Source organism: Montipora capricornis, chromosome 4 (assembly GCF_036669925.1).
Source record: "Montipora capricornis isolate CH-2021 chromosome 4, ASM3666992v2, whole genome shotgun sequence".
Taxonomy (NCBI): domain Eukaryota; kingdom Metazoa; phylum Cnidaria; class Anthozoa; order Scleractinia; family Acroporidae; genus Montipora; species Montipora capricornis.
In genome coordinates, this window is record NC_090886.1 from 56,716,961 (window position 1) to 56,733,756 (window position 16,796).

The 16,796-nt window shown below is 39.3% G+C and overlaps 1 protein-coding gene across 1 annotated transcript; it reads right to left on the minus strand.

Annotated features, from left to right (window-relative positions):
* Positions 1-2,611: 2,611 nt before the first annotated feature.
* LOC138044937 (uncharacterized) lies at positions 2,612-15,607 on the minus strand. Its single transcript, XM_068891315.1, has 3 exons — positions 15,573-15,607; positions 13,620-13,719; positions 2,612-7,651 (listed from the first exon to the last, which is right to left on the minus strand). Exons 2-3 carry the CDS (start codon positions 13,707-13,709, stop codon positions 4,997-4,999), a joined length of 2,745 nt encoding a protein of 914 aa, XP_068747416.1. The 5' UTR covers positions 13,710-13,719; positions 15,573-15,607; the 3' UTR covers positions 2,612-4,996.
* Positions 15,608-16,796: the final 1,189 nt, after the last annotated feature.

The window sequence follows — 16,796 nt, forward strand, 5'->3', positions numbered from 1 at the left end:
AAATGTGGTCCGTTGTCAGATCTTACTACCACGGGGATGCCTTGCTCGCTGAAGAGCTGCCTCATTATTCTGGCCACTGTGTTCTGCTGTTGCTTTGCCCACTCGGTATAATTCTAAGAAAGGGGTACCTTGAGTAATAATCAGCAACCACGAGATATTCGGAGCCATCAAGAGTAAAGAGATCAGCGCCAATGGTGTGCCATGCCCTGAGGGTACCTCTGAGGTGATTAGGGTTCCTTTTGCTGACTATTCTGGAGCTCTTCACATGTACCGCATGTTTTTGTGGTTTCTTCTATGTCCTTGTACAAGCCTCTCCAGTAGATTGACGTTCTACAGCTCAGCTTGGTTCTGTCGGTTCCTTGGTGTGGCGTGTGTAGTTTTGTCAAAATCTCTTTCTGCAGCGTGACGGGAACGATCATATGATGTGCTTTCATGACCCTCTGCGGTCGAAAGCTCGTCCCTGTAGGGCCAGTATGGCTTTAAGAGTGTTGGGACTTGCTCGATGTGTGCCGGCCAACCTGAGTGGATCATTTCTTTCAGTGCATTGAGCTCTGCGTCCAAACTGCTCTGTTCTTTGATCTTCTGAAACATGCTGTTACTAAATTGAAGAAAGATCTCGTGTATTTGGACGTTCATGCTGGAGATAGGGTCTTGTCTCTCTGGTGATAATCTTGACAAGGCATTAGCGATTTCCATGTCTTTGCCTGGTTCATTGAAGCATCAACTTGAAGAATAGTTTCTTTCATTGGATCGAAGTATGTCAGAGTGATCTCGTTGCTGATAGAGTCTTTGATTTTATTAAAAGACTCTTGTCGCACTGCGCACCATTTAAAACAGTTGTCCTCCTTCAGAAGCTTACGGAGTGGGGCTGTCAGTGTACTCATGATCAGGTTTGGGATAAATGAGCCCATGTAGTTTGCTAGCCCTCGGAAGGTTTGCAGTTCCTGGCGGTTTGTAGGAGAAGACATCTGCTTCAAAGCAGAGACCTTGCCTGGGTCTGGCTGGACACCATTTTGGCCACAAATTACTCCATAGAATTTGATCTTGTCTTGCTTTGTGAAGCACTTGTCAGGGTTTAGCGTAAGCCTGGTATCTATGCAGCGCTTAAGCATCGTGTGCATGTTGCGGTCGTGTTCCTCTGTGGTCTTTCCGAAAACTACAATGTCGTCTGCAATCCCTACGACGCCTTCGCGTCCTTCGAATGTTTGGTCTATCTTAGTCTGGAAGACATTTTGAGAAATTCTGAGTCCAAAGGGCATGCGCTTGAATCTGTATCTACCAAATGGGGAATTGAATGTAGTCAGGTAACTAGATTCTTCATGCAAGCCCACGTTCCAGTACCCGCACTTTGCGTCTACTATAGAAAATACTTTATCATCAGCTAACTTTGGTAGGATTTCTTCTATGGTGGGAGTTACATGACGTTCTCTCTAAATGGCTGCGTTGAGGTCTTTGGGATCCAGGCAGAGCCTTAACCTCGCGTTCTGCTTGCTGCGGTACACAAGTCTGTTGACCCATTGTGTAGGTTCGCCTTTTTTGATCTTTGCTATGATGTCATTGTTAACCATCTCATCTAGTTCTCTTTTGATGTCGTCTTTGAGGCTGATTGGCACACGCCTTGGGGGGTGGACAACTGCAGGGATATCAGGGTCAGGCTTCCGGCTTATTCCAAAGAGTGAAATCGTTGTCTTCGGGTTTTTGATCTGCAGACGTCAGCGAAGTGGTTTGGCTTTTTGCAGTACAGACATGTCTGACCACGTGCTGGGCATGTAAAGGTCCTTCCAACGTAACAACGTAAGACTTAAGACTATTGTAGTTTACGAAAGAGAAAGACAAAATGTTTACACACCAAAAAAAGAAGGAAAACAAAAAAAAAATTATTATTTTGGGAGTTCAAAGCATGTTACTTCTCGGATCGACCCTCTGATGTGGACAACTGTCATCAAATCATTGCATATAAGTTAAAAATTGATAGTTTGTCGCCGAAAACTGAAAGTGGGTATTTGCAACGAAAGTGAGTATTTGCTACGAAATACGTTTTTGCAAATAAATGGAAAAAAGTCAAATAAATCGAATTAATCGAAAATGGATGCAATTCCTCTTTCAAAGCGCAGACCCTATGCGCAAAAATTGCTTTATAAACGACTAAAAAATAATTTTTATGAAAGAAAAACATTTCCGAACCTTCTAAAAAAAATTTGAACTTTAAGGTCGAGTTTACTTCATACCTCAAGACGCGATATTTTTCAGAAATTCACCTCGGAAAGGGTAAAAAATATTTCAGATTGACGAGGTCTTTGGTAGCAATTATCTTTTCTTAAAAGACCTTTAGAATCTGCTAAAATCAAGATTTTATTTATTATTTTTGTGGCGCGTACCTAAGATTGAGTATTTCCTACGTTAGTTATGAAAAAGGTGCGTTATTAACTTCACAATAAAGCACATTATCGCAAATTCAGCTTTGCTGCGACAAAGGAAGTAGAAATATTCGCTACATATCGATTAAAACCACTTTTAAGTCTTTTTGCATGATTAAATTTTGCGATGGCAAATGAGTAGCAATTACTCAGTCATGAATCTAAAGAGAGAGAGAGAGAGAGAGAGAGAGAGAGAGAGAGAGAGATTAAAGGGCACTTATGTAACGTGAAATCAGGCACTTTTGTAACCTTAGGGCACTTATGTAACCTCCCATAGGGCACTTCTGTAACGTTAGGGCACTTATGTAACATCCTATAGGGCACTTCTGTAACGTTAGGGCATTTATGTAACATCGAGTGGGGCCCTTTTGTAACCTTCTGAAGGCCAGGTCAAATACACGGTCTGATGCATGGTTAAGTTGTGGTCTGTGGTTATCGTCTTAGGTCCCCCGCAATAAAATGCTTTTACATTCATTGTGTTGTATTCTTTTGAACAAAAGTCATTGTAGAATAAAAGTTATCTATATTTTCTTCAGAATTTCAAACCTTCATTGCCTTTCAGAGAAAATTTGGGCATGATCCTACTACATTAAGAGCCTCTTCATTAACTTCAAATGTCAAGCTAGAAAACCCGGTTTTGAGGTCTCACTTCACTTGTCTTTTAGACATAGCAATGATAATCGACGGTACTGATACTTTTTTGGGCGTGACAATTCAATGAGCAAGCATTGGGCCCAATTGTTCAAAAGGCGGTTACAGTTACACCCGGGTAAAACTAAAACTAGGTTTTCATCCCGCTCTTTGAAAATGTTTTTGAAAGCTTATGTTAACCTGAACTTGATTAACAGAGTATAGGGATACTGATGGCCAAAATTCTTGTGATAATATCTTCACTGGTTACTAATAACACCGGAATCAAAGTTCTCTCTAACCCTGGGTAACTAGATGATAGAGATACCACATTACTTCTACGTAAAATTCTTAATTCACATTCATGAAACAAAATTCGGTAAGGTTACAAGGCTTTTGTCAAACTGCCCTAAATTGAACCTCAATCTAAAAATACCAATATCACACGTAAAATAATTTTCCAACTAAACCTTTAAATGTAAATCATTAAGCTCCAGGAATTGACAGGTTCAAATTTGTCTTTTCACATCAACACAGCGTTAAAGAAAAATTATATATGTGTGTTAAAGGTGACCAAAGTAAAGATCACATTCCATTTAAACAAATTTTCTCAAGTACAAACTATAGTAGACCCGCATAGAAAACTGGGGTCAATTCAATAATAAAACCGTTGCAAAATGTATAATAGCAAGTGTAGCTGTTTTTTTTGCTAGCGAGTACAAATGTAATAGAATATTGAAGCCACCCCTGTAAGGAGAATTGCTTTGGTTGAAATCAGTACTTAAGCGCCTAACAAGAAAATACTACAGAAGCTCACAAGAAATTTGAATCATTTCGGAATATCCCGAATTCCAACCACCGCAACAATTACTAAGGCAGCTTCAAACCGTTACAATATGTACAATAGCAAGTGTAGCTGATTTTGTTGCTAGCGAGTACAAATGTAATAGAATATTCAAGCCACCCCTGTAAGGAGAATTGCTTTGGTTGAAATCAGTACTCAAGCGCCTAACAAGAAAATACTACAGAAGCTCACAAGAAATTTGAATCATTTCGGAATATCCCGAATTCCAACCACCGCAACAATTACTAAGGCAGCTTCAAACCGTTACAATATGTACAATAGCAAGTGTAGCTGATTTTGTTGCTGGCGAGTACAAATGTAATAGAATATTCAAGCCACCCCTGTAAGGAGAATTGCTTTGGTTGAAATCAGTACTTAAGCGCCTAACAAGAAAATACTACAGAAGCTCAAAAGAAATTTGAATCATTTCGGAATATCCCGAATTTTAACTACCGCAACAATTACTAAGGCAGCTTCAAATATCAATAACCAAAAACAAGTTTTCTTTTTGATAGTAAAACATAATTAACAATCTCATCAACATGGACTTGCTCTATCACAAACGTTTCTAACTTGCCCCACTACATGGAGCACAATAACTCTTGCTTCATTTCGTAATGAACTTTAAATGGTTGTTTATCAAAAATCCTACAGTTCCCTAACAATTGCCTTACATAGAAAAAATGGCGTGCTGAGTGAGTTAAAACTGACAATTCAGCCAGCGGAAAATGTAGCAATGAGATTCATTTTCCGCCCGCCACAAAAGGCTCGTGCTCCATACCTGTATAGCCCATACTTTACTCTTAGTCAGTTCGCGGAGAACTGCACATTTTTCCTGCAGCTGCAAGTTTCTCAAGTCAAGTAAATTTGTGTCAAAGCTAAAATAATCGAAGCTTGACTTGTATTTACTGAATTACTGAATAACGACCCTACATTTGTATTTTAAACTCTCAAGTAGCGTTAAACGAGGAAATAAAAAAAGTGAATGTTTAGATTTTGGTAGAAACCTCTCAAAATTCATGAACTGCCACACCTAGTGCGTAAGTACACTTTCAGAGTTTCAAATAACCTAGTAATTACTAGGCCAAAAACCTTTACAGTTCCCCTAGGTCGCTTTGGATCGACGATTGTTCAATCTTCGTTCATACTTTAAGCGATTAATAATTTGATCGAGAGTGAACTTTCGAAGAATCTCCCTGCCTTCTTCCTCTTTTACAAGCATTTCTTTGACAGCTGGTTTGGAAATAACACCAGCTCTCACAATGGTACCGCACACCTTCATAAGAAAGTTACGTTCCTCTTGGCTAAAGATTTTACCACTTGTGTAGCTCGAACTTGATGGGGGCACCATGTCTACGCTTCCAGTTTCCATGCTTTCACTACGATTGTCGGTGGAAAAGAAGCGATTCATCTTGTCTGAGAGGGGTTCCTTCAGTGTGCGCAAATTAGGGTATGGTTCACAGTCAGCCATTTTCTGACTCTCGCTGTTGGATTTGCCACAGTTGCGCCATTCACTTCTCACTCTGTCAAGGACCTTTTTGGGTTCTATATGCTGTAGTGAGGGATGACCAATGATTCTATCCTTAACCAGAGCCATTGTTACAGATTGCTCTAAGATTTCTTTGGCAAAGAGGTCTTTAATTGCCCGCACGTCCTCTTCCTTCCAAGAGATTCGCTCCGTGGAACTTACAGATGCTGTGACCTTGTTATATGCAGGACTTGCTGCGGTGCCATCAGAAGCTTCCTTCGACTTACATTGTGCCTTTTGAGTCTCTGCTGATGATCTCATAATGGACGTAAGTTGAGTGGCCGCCTGAAGGCATGCATCCTGCTTTTCGCGGAGGCGATAGAATTTTTTTGCAGTTGTCTCTTTGTGTGCCATTAGGTCAGCCAAGTCCCCCCTCATTTCTTTGTGGTTTGCATGGACAGTAGTGACGGCTGATTTCCGGAACAAAGTCGAAGAAATGTGTCCCTCCATTCCTCCCTTGCGCCATGCTGCGTTAATGGCCGTCGATATCTGTCCAGATTCGAGTTTAAGTCCACTCCATGACAAAAACACGACAGCCTTGTCACTGTTCTTGTCACTAGAAGAACTTTCCACTTGACTCCTTACTTCATTGACATAAACTGTGAGGTAGGAAAACAGGCTTGGTGGAAGAACCACGCGGGCAGGGCCGTGGGTATCAGCGGTCTTGTGATTTGCGACACTGATAACGAAACTCTTATCAGCTCTCTTCACTTTTTTGAATTCGGAAAGTGTCATATTAGCAAGGACACCAGATCGATGAGCGTTGGCAAAAGTTATTTCTAAGAGGACAAAATCTCTAATAAGTGTGTATATCGCTTGGTTGACCTCCAGAGAATGAGCTCCACTTAGTTGTCCGATATACGAAACTGCACTTCGGGCTGATTCACTGCGTTCATACTTAGTAACCATTTCAGGAGTTATTAAATTGGCAAGGTCTTCATTCATCTTTTGCAAATGCCTGCGATTGCTGTCCTTCTTGTAGGATGAGGTCCACAGTCTAGCCTTTTCTTCTATTTGGTGTACAAGGGCAGAATCTACTTTGATACTGTTTGGTTCTTCCGCTATGATGTACGAGCAGAAATGACGCAGACTCAAAAGATAGGCTTTGATTGTGTCTGCCGTGTATTTCTGTTCTGCATGTTCCTTCAAAAACTTATCACGTATGAGATCCTTGTCAAACAAAGAATTTAACTCTTTGTTCGGGTCAATTGTACATAGAATCCTGTACAATTGAGAGGCATGCTGCTTTGACAGTTTTTGGTCCTTCCGCCCACCATCTGCCGTCTGTAACCAGCGACAAAAAGAGCTGAAAACGTTACTGTCTGATTCTACACTCACGTTTTCCGTGTCCTTCTCTGCGTTTTTCATTATCATGTTTTCGCTGTCATTCCCCTGCAATTCTGAAATGTCAGCAACGCCATAAACAAGTGACTCTGCCAGTGGATATTCCTCAGAATCTTGATCTGATACTTCCTCAGTCCAGTGCATTTTGGATTTTTCATCTTTCGCTGCACTCGTGCAATTAACCATTTCTTCTGGACCATCTTGCATCTCATTTGGTCTTGCAAGGCTGGTGTCATCATGGCTTGACGGACGCCAAGTCTTAAATGAACGGGCTTCTTTTAGGACATCCTTGTACTTGGTAGACCCTTTCTTGATATTTTTGTGGACCTGTTGTAAGTGCATTGACAAACGCTTAACTACCGACGTACATCCAGGGATGGGGCATGGTCTATGACGGTGGTAATCTTTGTATTTTGTCTGCCTTGTTTCAGACTTCATTTGCGTCGTCTGGAAGCTCTCTCTTAGTCCATACCTTGAGTTGGCTTTCATTGCTCTTTCTCGTGTCCACTTGTGCACTTCACGCAGATGTCGCGGAAGGTGTATGACTTTAGAGTTACAGCCCTTCAACGGACATGGTCGTGGTCGTCTTTGAATTTTCTCTCGCTTTGTCTTGCTAGAGGTTTTGGAAGCCTTTTTCTCAACTTCCTCACCTTTCTCTTTCTCTTTTGACTTTACTTTACATTTCTTATTCTGTTCTTCATGTTCATCTGATTCACTTTCTTTGCTGTCTGATGTAGTCCAACCATCACTGGAATAGTCAAACTCACTACCCGCTGAGCTGCTCTTTTCAAAACTGTCGTCATCTGGAGATCCACCCTCCATTACCTCTTGCTCCTTGTGGTCAAGTGCATTCCTAGCAGAATAGAGTTCCTCTAGCTCATGCCTGTGCTGCAATGCCAGTAAGAAACAAAGAACGTTAACAGTAATGTGGGCTCTGAGTTTACTGTACGTATATACTCACTTACCCAAAGCAGATTTAAAAGCATATTATTCTAAATAAGTACAGCATTGCTTATGATTATTGCCAAATTGCCTGTTACTGTTACAGATGTTTAACTGTAATTATGCAGTCAGCACCCATATCCTTAACTGCATCTTTCATGAAAGGAAGAGCAAAACTGTCGAGTTGAAATAGTTCTTAGCCCCAACTTGAGATAAGGAGATTGCTTTGCAATTTCCTTTCCTGTTTGTAACAATATAACTTTAATTTTTGTTTATGATTTTCTCTCAATTCACCATCCACAAACACAGTGTTTCCCCCGGCTACCTGCTAATTAGTGAATGTTTTAGTTAGTGAAAGAAACTCCTTCTTGTAAGGTGGATTTTTCCATCAGCACCAATTATGAAAGCCACAAAGGTTGCTGCAGTCTCGGTCACAAATGTTGTAACACAGACGGCGATTTGCCCCCTCTCCCCCTTGAATGTTGATGTTTATGGGTTGGAGTGCTAAAACCAACTGGTAAATGCAGCATTTATTGGAGGGAGGAGGAGGGGTATGTTATTAATTGCTTTGATGCGCTTCACTTGCTGTTCAAGCGAAGTGTTACAACTATTTATGACTGAGATTGTCTGGGTGTTGAACGACGCAATTCAGATAACAAAAAGCGCCATTAATACTGTATTCTGTAACGGTTGTTTTCATGGGACTCTCGCAATTAAGATACGTCGAAACATGTTTAGTTACTTTTAAAATTGGTAGAAAGAGTCGACTTGTTGGTAATAAGGAATAAAAAAACTTTTAGATTTACGAGCGAAAAGCTGCACAAGCGTAATGGCCTTTAATTGAACCCTGTTTCGATATTAAACGTCACACGGCCAAGAGCTTTTTAGTGAAGCCACGTTAAATTGACGGACTTTCCGATCGTAAACTTGCTGATTTTCGTTTTATTTCAACAGCAACTGTTGAAAGAATTTACAAAGGAAATAGGAACACTCCCGCGTGTTTAGAAAGATCCTCAAAAACAGGGCGTAAGTTCAAGCTAAGTAACACACTGAGAAGGCACCTTCATTCTTTTTGGTGTGTAAGTACACTCTAACACCGGTGGAGTATGTACAAAAAAGGGTTTCATCATAAGGTTGCAAGTACTATTTAAACGATTTGTCTTTGTTCTTTTTTTACTTAATCAGTTATTGTTTTGCCTTTCAATATGTATTGAAATTATAGTTCTGCAAAGAGAAAGTTATATTTACTGGTATATTCCATTACATAAAGGACTCCGCCCATTGACTTGTAGAAAATTACTTGTGCAAACAATGAACATCACCATTGTGATCACGGTACACCGTCACCGTCCCTTGCATCGGTTTTCTTTGCCCAATTGTTTACTAGAAAATAAGCACCAGAACACAACTTAACAATAAGCTATGTTACCAGAATATTGAAAGCTACAACTTAAATAATGGATGGGCAAGCGGCTATTTCACTTTAGACAGAGGAGTTAGGCAGGGCTGCCCTTTGTCTCCCTACATTTTTATTATCTGTGTGGAACTTTTGGCCGAAAAAATAAGACAAAAATATTAAAGGAATCTCGGTGCAGGGCGAAGAAATAAAAATCAGCCAGTTTGCTAATGACGCTACAATTATTCTAGATGGCTCTAAAGAATCATTCACAGCGGCTCTAAAAGATTTAAAACAGTTTGGTTCTATCTCTGGTTTACGACTTAATAACAAGAAAACAGAAGTTTTGTGGATAGGTTCCAAGGCCGGATGCAACGAAGTTTTTTGCCCAGGAAAAAATCTTAAGTGGGTTAATAAAGTTAAATCCTTAGGAGTTTGGATATCCACAGATTCTGAAGCTAGTATAAAAGCAAATTATGATGAAAAAATAGAAAAAGCACAAAATGTCTTAAGCTACTGGACTGAAATACCGGAGACTGAGTCTGTTAGGGAAAATAACTGTGTTGAAGAGCCTTGTTGCATCTCAATTTGTCTATATTCTGGCTCCCCTGCCAACAAATCATACAGGCTTAGATGAGATCAATAGGATCTTTTATAACTTTTTATGGGATGGAAAGGGGGACAAAATAAAGCAAGACATTATCATCAGTGAATACAAAAGCGGTGGCTTAAGGATGATCGACATTACATCTTTCAATAAAGCACTTAAATCAACCTGGATTAAAAAATATTTAGATAAGGACAACAATGGAAAGTGGAAGTTGTTTTTCGATTTACATTTAACAGAATATGGAGGAACGGACCTCTTTAAAGGAAATCTTAACAAAAATGATCTACTGTACACAAATATTATAAAATATCTGATACTTTTCATTCCGAAGTCTTGCAAATATGGTCGGAAATTAGCTTCAATGGTAACATCACTTCGACCAAACAGTTTCGGTCAATGAATCTGTGGCACAATTCTCTTATTAAAGTTGGAAATAGTCCAATTTATTATAAAACGTGGGCTAAGAAAGGGGTACGTGAAGTTAGACACTTAATGAAAGATGCAAACAGTTTTCTTTCCTTAGCTGAGTTCAGGGAGCGCTTTAACATAAAGATACATTATCTTACTTTCTATGGCATCATAGCTGCAATTAAAGTGCCCCTGTGATCAAAACAACCACTTCCTTTTTTCCTTCAGATTTTGAAAGTGTGTTTACTTAACACCTGACCGGCAAAATTTTGAGCTTCGATTTTTATCCAAAGGCCGTTTACTTTGAGGGTAAGTTTTGGATTTCACGGTCCGCCATTACTGAAGTTCAAAACTGACCGATTGGACCTCAGACGGTTGGATCCAGGGAAAAGTGACGTCAGAGGCTCACTAGCTTAAAATTTCAGTGTGTGAACGCAGCTTATTATATATGCAAAGCGTGAGTTTAAAAGTCTGAAAGCCCAAAACCCCCGCGCTGCATATTAATTCTGCGGCGTACACCTTTACTTAAACTAGTGAACCTTTGACGTCATTTTCTCCTCGATCCAGCTCTCTCAAGAACATAATGTTAGTAATGGCGGACCATTAAATAGGAAAATTACAGTTAAAATAAAGAGGTGTCTTTTTGAAATCAAGGCTTAAAACGTGGGTCACTTAGTGTTTTGTTAACATAGTTTTGAAATCCAAAGACAAATATGAATTGATTTTTTGGTCACAGGGGCACTTTAAGGCCCCAAAGAAAACTCTTACGTGGAAGTGACATTCTATCAGATATCAATGAAGATGACACTTTTGCCGTTAAATTCTTTCAAGCCAGTAAGCCAAATAAACTTGTGTATAACAAACTCATCAGTTTAAAGCAGACTAGCCCCAGCGGAAGCCAAAGCAAATGGATCGTAGATTGCAACCTGGAATTCCCTTAGTCGATAAACTGGAATGCGGTTTATGAAACCCCTTTCTGTTGTACAAAAGCCTCCAAACTAATTGTCTTCCAGTTTAAACTTCTTCATAGACGATTAGCAACAAACGACTACACAAAATTGGGCTCAAAAATGATGGCATTTGCACTTTTTGTAAGAATGGCGGTCGAAACAAAGGCTCTTTTGTTCCTGTGGTTGGCACATTTGAATAACAAGAGTACTGTTTGTAAACAGATAACTTCCCTATACCGAGTTCCCCTCTATGTCATTCGGCACTGATCACTGATACATCAGCTTTCTCTCGTGTGATTAGCGATGAGAATACCTTAGTTGGCCAACATCCACTTGTTCATCGTTTCTTGAACGGTGCCTTTGGGAGTAAGCCACCCTCAAATAGATTTTATGGTATTAAGATGTGCAGCAAGGGCTGCAATTTGGGAGACTCGCACTTGCGTTAAAAGGAACTCTCGTTAATACTAGCCACGTTATTAGCGTTAGCAACAATATTTTGCTACGACATAATATAAGCGATAGTTACCTGGAAAAGTTTCAAGATGACAGTGTGTGTGTGTGTTTCTGGGTACTCATTTTAGCAATGCTAACACTGTTAGCAGTGTTTGGAGCTATAACTTAACTTTGTTCATTGCTTGTTTAGAAGTACTTGGTAGTTTAGACGTAATTTGTAGAATAAAATGGATATATTAGGACATTGTAAACTTGGAGTATGTTTGGTGTTTTGGGCTCCTCATAGTGTCCTCACAAGCTTTGAAGGCTTCACGTCAGTACCGGAGGTTACGGTCTATGAGATAGAATTGGAAAGTTAAACGAGACTTCCCAGTAAGTTGAAGTTTGACATGAATACTATCTCATAAAGAATAGTAACCGAAGGTGTCAGACATGCCCACCTCTCCCTCCCTGTGATTGATTGATGTCACTCCCGGCAGACTAGGTTCGTTCTTCGGTTACTACTCTTTATGAGATAGAATTCAAACTTCAACTTACAGGTAAGTCTCGTTTAACTTTCCAATTATTCCTGATAAATACAGTCTCGGTCACAAATGTTGTAACACAGACGGCGATTTGCCCCCTCTCCCCCTTCAATGTTGATGTTTATGGGTTGGAGTGCAAAAACCAACTGGTAAATGCAGCATTTATTGGAGGGAGGAGGAGTGGTATGTTATTAATAGCTTTGATGCGCTTCACTTGCTGTTCAAGCGAAGTGTTACAACTATTTATGACTGAGATTGTAGGTTAACTGCTGCTTCAGGTATTACTATTAAATAACCCCAAAATCACTCGTCATTTCAGTTTAAAAAAGTGATACACACTGTACCGTCTGTGCATTGTGTATAAATTTTTAGCATGTATTTGTATTGTTGTGACCTCTCCGCCACTATGAGGGCTTACAATTTGAACTTGACCACGACGATAATTGACTCAGTGGTCTACTTCACACAAATTGGGTGTATCGAGAATTCCATCGAAAAACAGCAAAAAGCAAAAAATGTTATAGTTTCACTGTATTTCTTTGCCCTATTAAAAAAAAAAGAAACCTGAAGGTATGCCAGGTGATTTGAAATAGCAGGTAACCATGTCATCAGAGAAGGTATATATTAGTCATTCAGATCCCAACAATGTCCTAATAAATGTCCCAGTCTAACAAGTGCTTTTCTGATTGAGCATTGGTGTACTAACAGACTTGGCTTTCCACTGATTATCAAGAGTAACAGTGTGATTACTTTGGTTTTTGCATTTACAATCTCCTTTGTGATTTGCCAACAAAACTCGTACACTTTCTCAACCGATAACAGGAAGAGACAACACTAATGCTGACTTGCTTGTGTGTATTTTCCTATATACTGATCACGCTGGACGGTTTCCTTTCACTGTTTACTTCAGGCTAGAAGAACTTCTCAGGTTTTGGTTTTAAGAACAAAAAAACCCTTTGGATCTGTTCAAATTTCATTTGCTTTAGCACACTCGTCATTACATAATTGGCCATTGTGAAAATATAATTAATTTATTGTTTGTGAGGATGTTTAGAACTCTCGAATGTATCAAAATTGTCCCAGTCTTTTGGGAAACAAGACTCTGCCAATAAGGAGCCATAGAATAAGGTGAAACTGCTTCATTAACCTCTCCCCTTTGGGTCTTTTCAGGGTCAATGTAACAAATAGTAGAACTTGAACATAACAAACTTAAGAATCCCAGTTAGCTGGAGGCAGACCAGTTGGCCACAGCTGTGGGCCAGCCAGTGATCAGAGTTGGATTCCAACATACTGTAGGACAACTGCCCTAACTGTGCTGCACACTGCGTCTGGTTTCTTGATGAAGCAGGATAACCTTCTTAACACTAACATAGACCAAGAAAACAGGATGCTTCCTTTGTACCAGGAATGACTTCATGATCTTACATTAATTTTGTTTAGCACCCATGGGTGTGGCAAGAACCTACACATTTATGGACATTACTTTCTACTTTCTAGTTGTCTTGGGGGAGGGAAGGGGGGGGGGGGAACTCACTGTTGCTAACACAAAGACGTGTACACCTGCAATACTCACCTTCTCAATTTGGTCTTTTCTTCGAGTCATTAATGCCTTTGCTAGATTCGATTTGGTCACTTGTATTTGTAAAAGTAATTCTTTCTCCATGATTGAAACCCTGCAAAATTTGATAATAGAGTTTTTAAGAGCTACAATAAAAGGGGAGAATTATTAAAGGTACAAGTTTCGAGGACAATGGTATGAACTGGAAATGTGTTTTCAGAATTCCTGAATCTACCTAAATCTAAATCTTTCAATTTACTTTTACAAAGTGTCACTTTGACAGAAGTGAGAAAATTAATTGGTTACTTTCTAAATAAATACCTACAATACTCGTCACATTTGTTGGAACACCCATCCCCATTTCCCCCTTCCTCCAATGTTGATTTCCACAACTACTAGTAGTTGCCCGAACAATTCTCACACAACATTGAATTGGGGGGAGGGGAATGTGGTACAAGCTACGATCTTGTAACACGATGATTCTGGACCATTCGCTAAGTGCTCCAACTACCGGTAAATATGTCTAGTATTGTAGGTTAACTTTCTTTGAGTGCAATGTGACTTAATATGAGTTCAATAAAATTTTAAAATTCTACCATAAAACATTTTTTGGGCTGATTTCTTTGGAATAAAACCCCAGTTGAGGGTAAATAGAGTTCCACTCTACAAAAAACCATTGAGAACAATCAGAAAGGTGTACTCAAACTCAAGTTCTAATGTTATGCGATTCAGCGCTCACATATGATTGCATAATCCTCCATTCATCAAAATCACATAATTTGGATCAAATTGAAAGCAAATTGCAACTTTTTCCACCATAAATTTTCTTATCAGTGGAGGTTGATTTACAAGATCTCTTCTTTATATTTCCCTGCTCCTTAGCAAATGCCCCTTAAAGTGCCCCTGTGATAAAAAATCACTTCCTTTATTGCTTCAGATTTTGAAAGTGTATTTGCTTAACACCTGACTGACAAAATTTTGAGCTTTGATTTTTATCCAAAGGCCATTTACGTTGAGTATAAGTTTTGGATCTCACGGTCCACCATCACTCACGTTCAAAACTGACTGATTGAACCTCAGGACGGTTGGATCCAGGGAAAAGTGACGCCAGAGGCTCACTAGCTTAAAATTTCAGTGTGTGAACGCAGCTTATTATTATGCAAAGCGTGAGTTTAAAAGTCTGAAAGCCCAAAACCCCCGTGCTGCATATTAATTCTGCGGCGTACACCTTTACTTAAACTAGTGAACCTTTGATGTCATTTTCTTGTCGATTGAGCTCTCTCAAGAACATAATGTTAGTAATGGAGGACCATTAAATAGGAAAATTACAGTTCATATAATGAGGTGTCTTGTTGAAATCAAGGCTTAAAACGTGTGTCACTTAGTGTTTTGTTAACAGAGTTTTGAAATCTCCAAAGAAAAACAAGGGAATTGATTTTTTGGTCACAGGGGCACCTTAAACTGTAAGAGCTACACTTAGTGACATGACCAAACAGTTGTCTTCTAATGATTAAAAAATAAATAAAGTAGATGTTAAAAGTAGTGCCTTAACGAGGTCCTTAAGGTCATTTTGCGATTTCCTGGCTGGCTTAAAATACATTGTTCCATCTTGAATACTCTACAAAAAGCAACATGTCAATGTACAACCATGAACACAGAATGAGCATGCTCGTCCTTTTCAACATCTAATAGGTTTCGGTATTAGAAAAATTATAGATTTGGAAAAGAGTCACTGTAGACTTAGTGTGCTTGGAGGTGGTGCTTTTAAGACAAGATTCGCCGAAATAAAATCGAGCAAGCGACAGGAGCGTGAGCTTGTCAATATTGATGGGTGTAAATCGTTAACTGATTTAGAGTTTAGGTTTCATATTATCACGTATTAATATTCACCATTAGCTATTGTGACGGCTTTCATGTATAAGGGGACCTTATATAACTGAAAAAAAACTAAGTAAATGAAGGACTTACCTTTCAATTTTACTCTCAGTCTGGCTTTAACACAGTCCGAAGCACGCCTCAAAAGACTATGTCATGTGTGAATCATGAACTGTCCCCGCGTTTGCACATTGCAGACAAATTCTCCATTTTTTTAATTAACGACCACTGCAACGACCCGAGTAAACATCGTTGAATTTTGGTAAAGCAAATCAACGCAAAAAAGGAACCCATACACCAAGTCGACAGTTGTCTAAGGGAGGAAAATATATATTTTCTCCCCAAGTAATAAATAAAGAAACTAAGACAAGCCCAGTTTCTGATCCTGCTTCTTCCATAGTTACCCACCATCTTCCACTTTTGTCCTTGATACTGGCCAGTAAAGAGAAAGATCCTTGCCGCAGTTGATCTTGCGACCGTTACAAAAGTGCCCTAATTAGCTTGCAATAAAGTCAGATAGAAATTCACTGTAGGGACGTTTGACGTCTTTTGTAAGTATCGTGGAATTGAAGTCATTTTACTGCTTTATTCTTTTTGTTGTTCACTGTCTAAGATGTTTGAAAAGAAACATCAGATTATTTGCTTAGAAATTTGTTCTCCAAAAAGGGCACTTATGTAACTTGGCCCACAGACAGGGGTGCATGAAGAAAAACAATAACGTAAAAAAGGTTTTTGTCGATTTCTTGCGACTTCTGTTGATTCAACAAAATGCGGGATACTTGTAATACATGTACAAAGTGTTTTGGAATAAAAAATACCCTGTTTTTAGAAATATAAGCTTTAGAGCCGAAAATTGTTCGGTAGTGATTTTGACTAGCTTGAAAAATGAACCCACATCCAGCACGAAGTATACGAACTCACAACATTTTTTTGGCCACGATTTTCTCGAGAGATACGAAGGTGTGGAAGTTGAGTGAACGCTCTAAACATGCTCCATGGCTGGGATATCTCATTAACCACGCAAAAACAAGGTTATGATGGAAATAAAACCAGTTTCCACGGTGTAGGGAACTTATGTAACGCTCCGAACAATTAAAAAATCGTAAAAAATGACATTAAAATGGGGCGAAGCCAAAGCCTATCAAGTAATACATAAACGATCCTTGTATGATTCCATCGAAAAGAAACGATTGTATTGTTTATACTATGCAAGATTGCAACGAGAGAAAAAGATGGTACAAAATTGCCCTACTTTCAATCTTCAGAGAGAGAGAGAGAGAGAGAGAGGAGAGAGAGGAGAGAGAGAGAGAGAGAGAG

Bases quoted from the DNA above. Each gene is read 5' to 3' on its own strand.
- LOC138044937 (XM_068891315.1), bottom strand. From the start codon at position 13,709: ATGGAGAAAGAATTACTTTTACAAATACAAGTGACCAAATCGAATCTA. The intron at 7,652-13,619 runs GTGAGTATTGCA...CTGGCATTGCAG, and splicing joins GAAAAGACCAAATTGAGAAG to CACAGGCATGAGCTAGAGGA.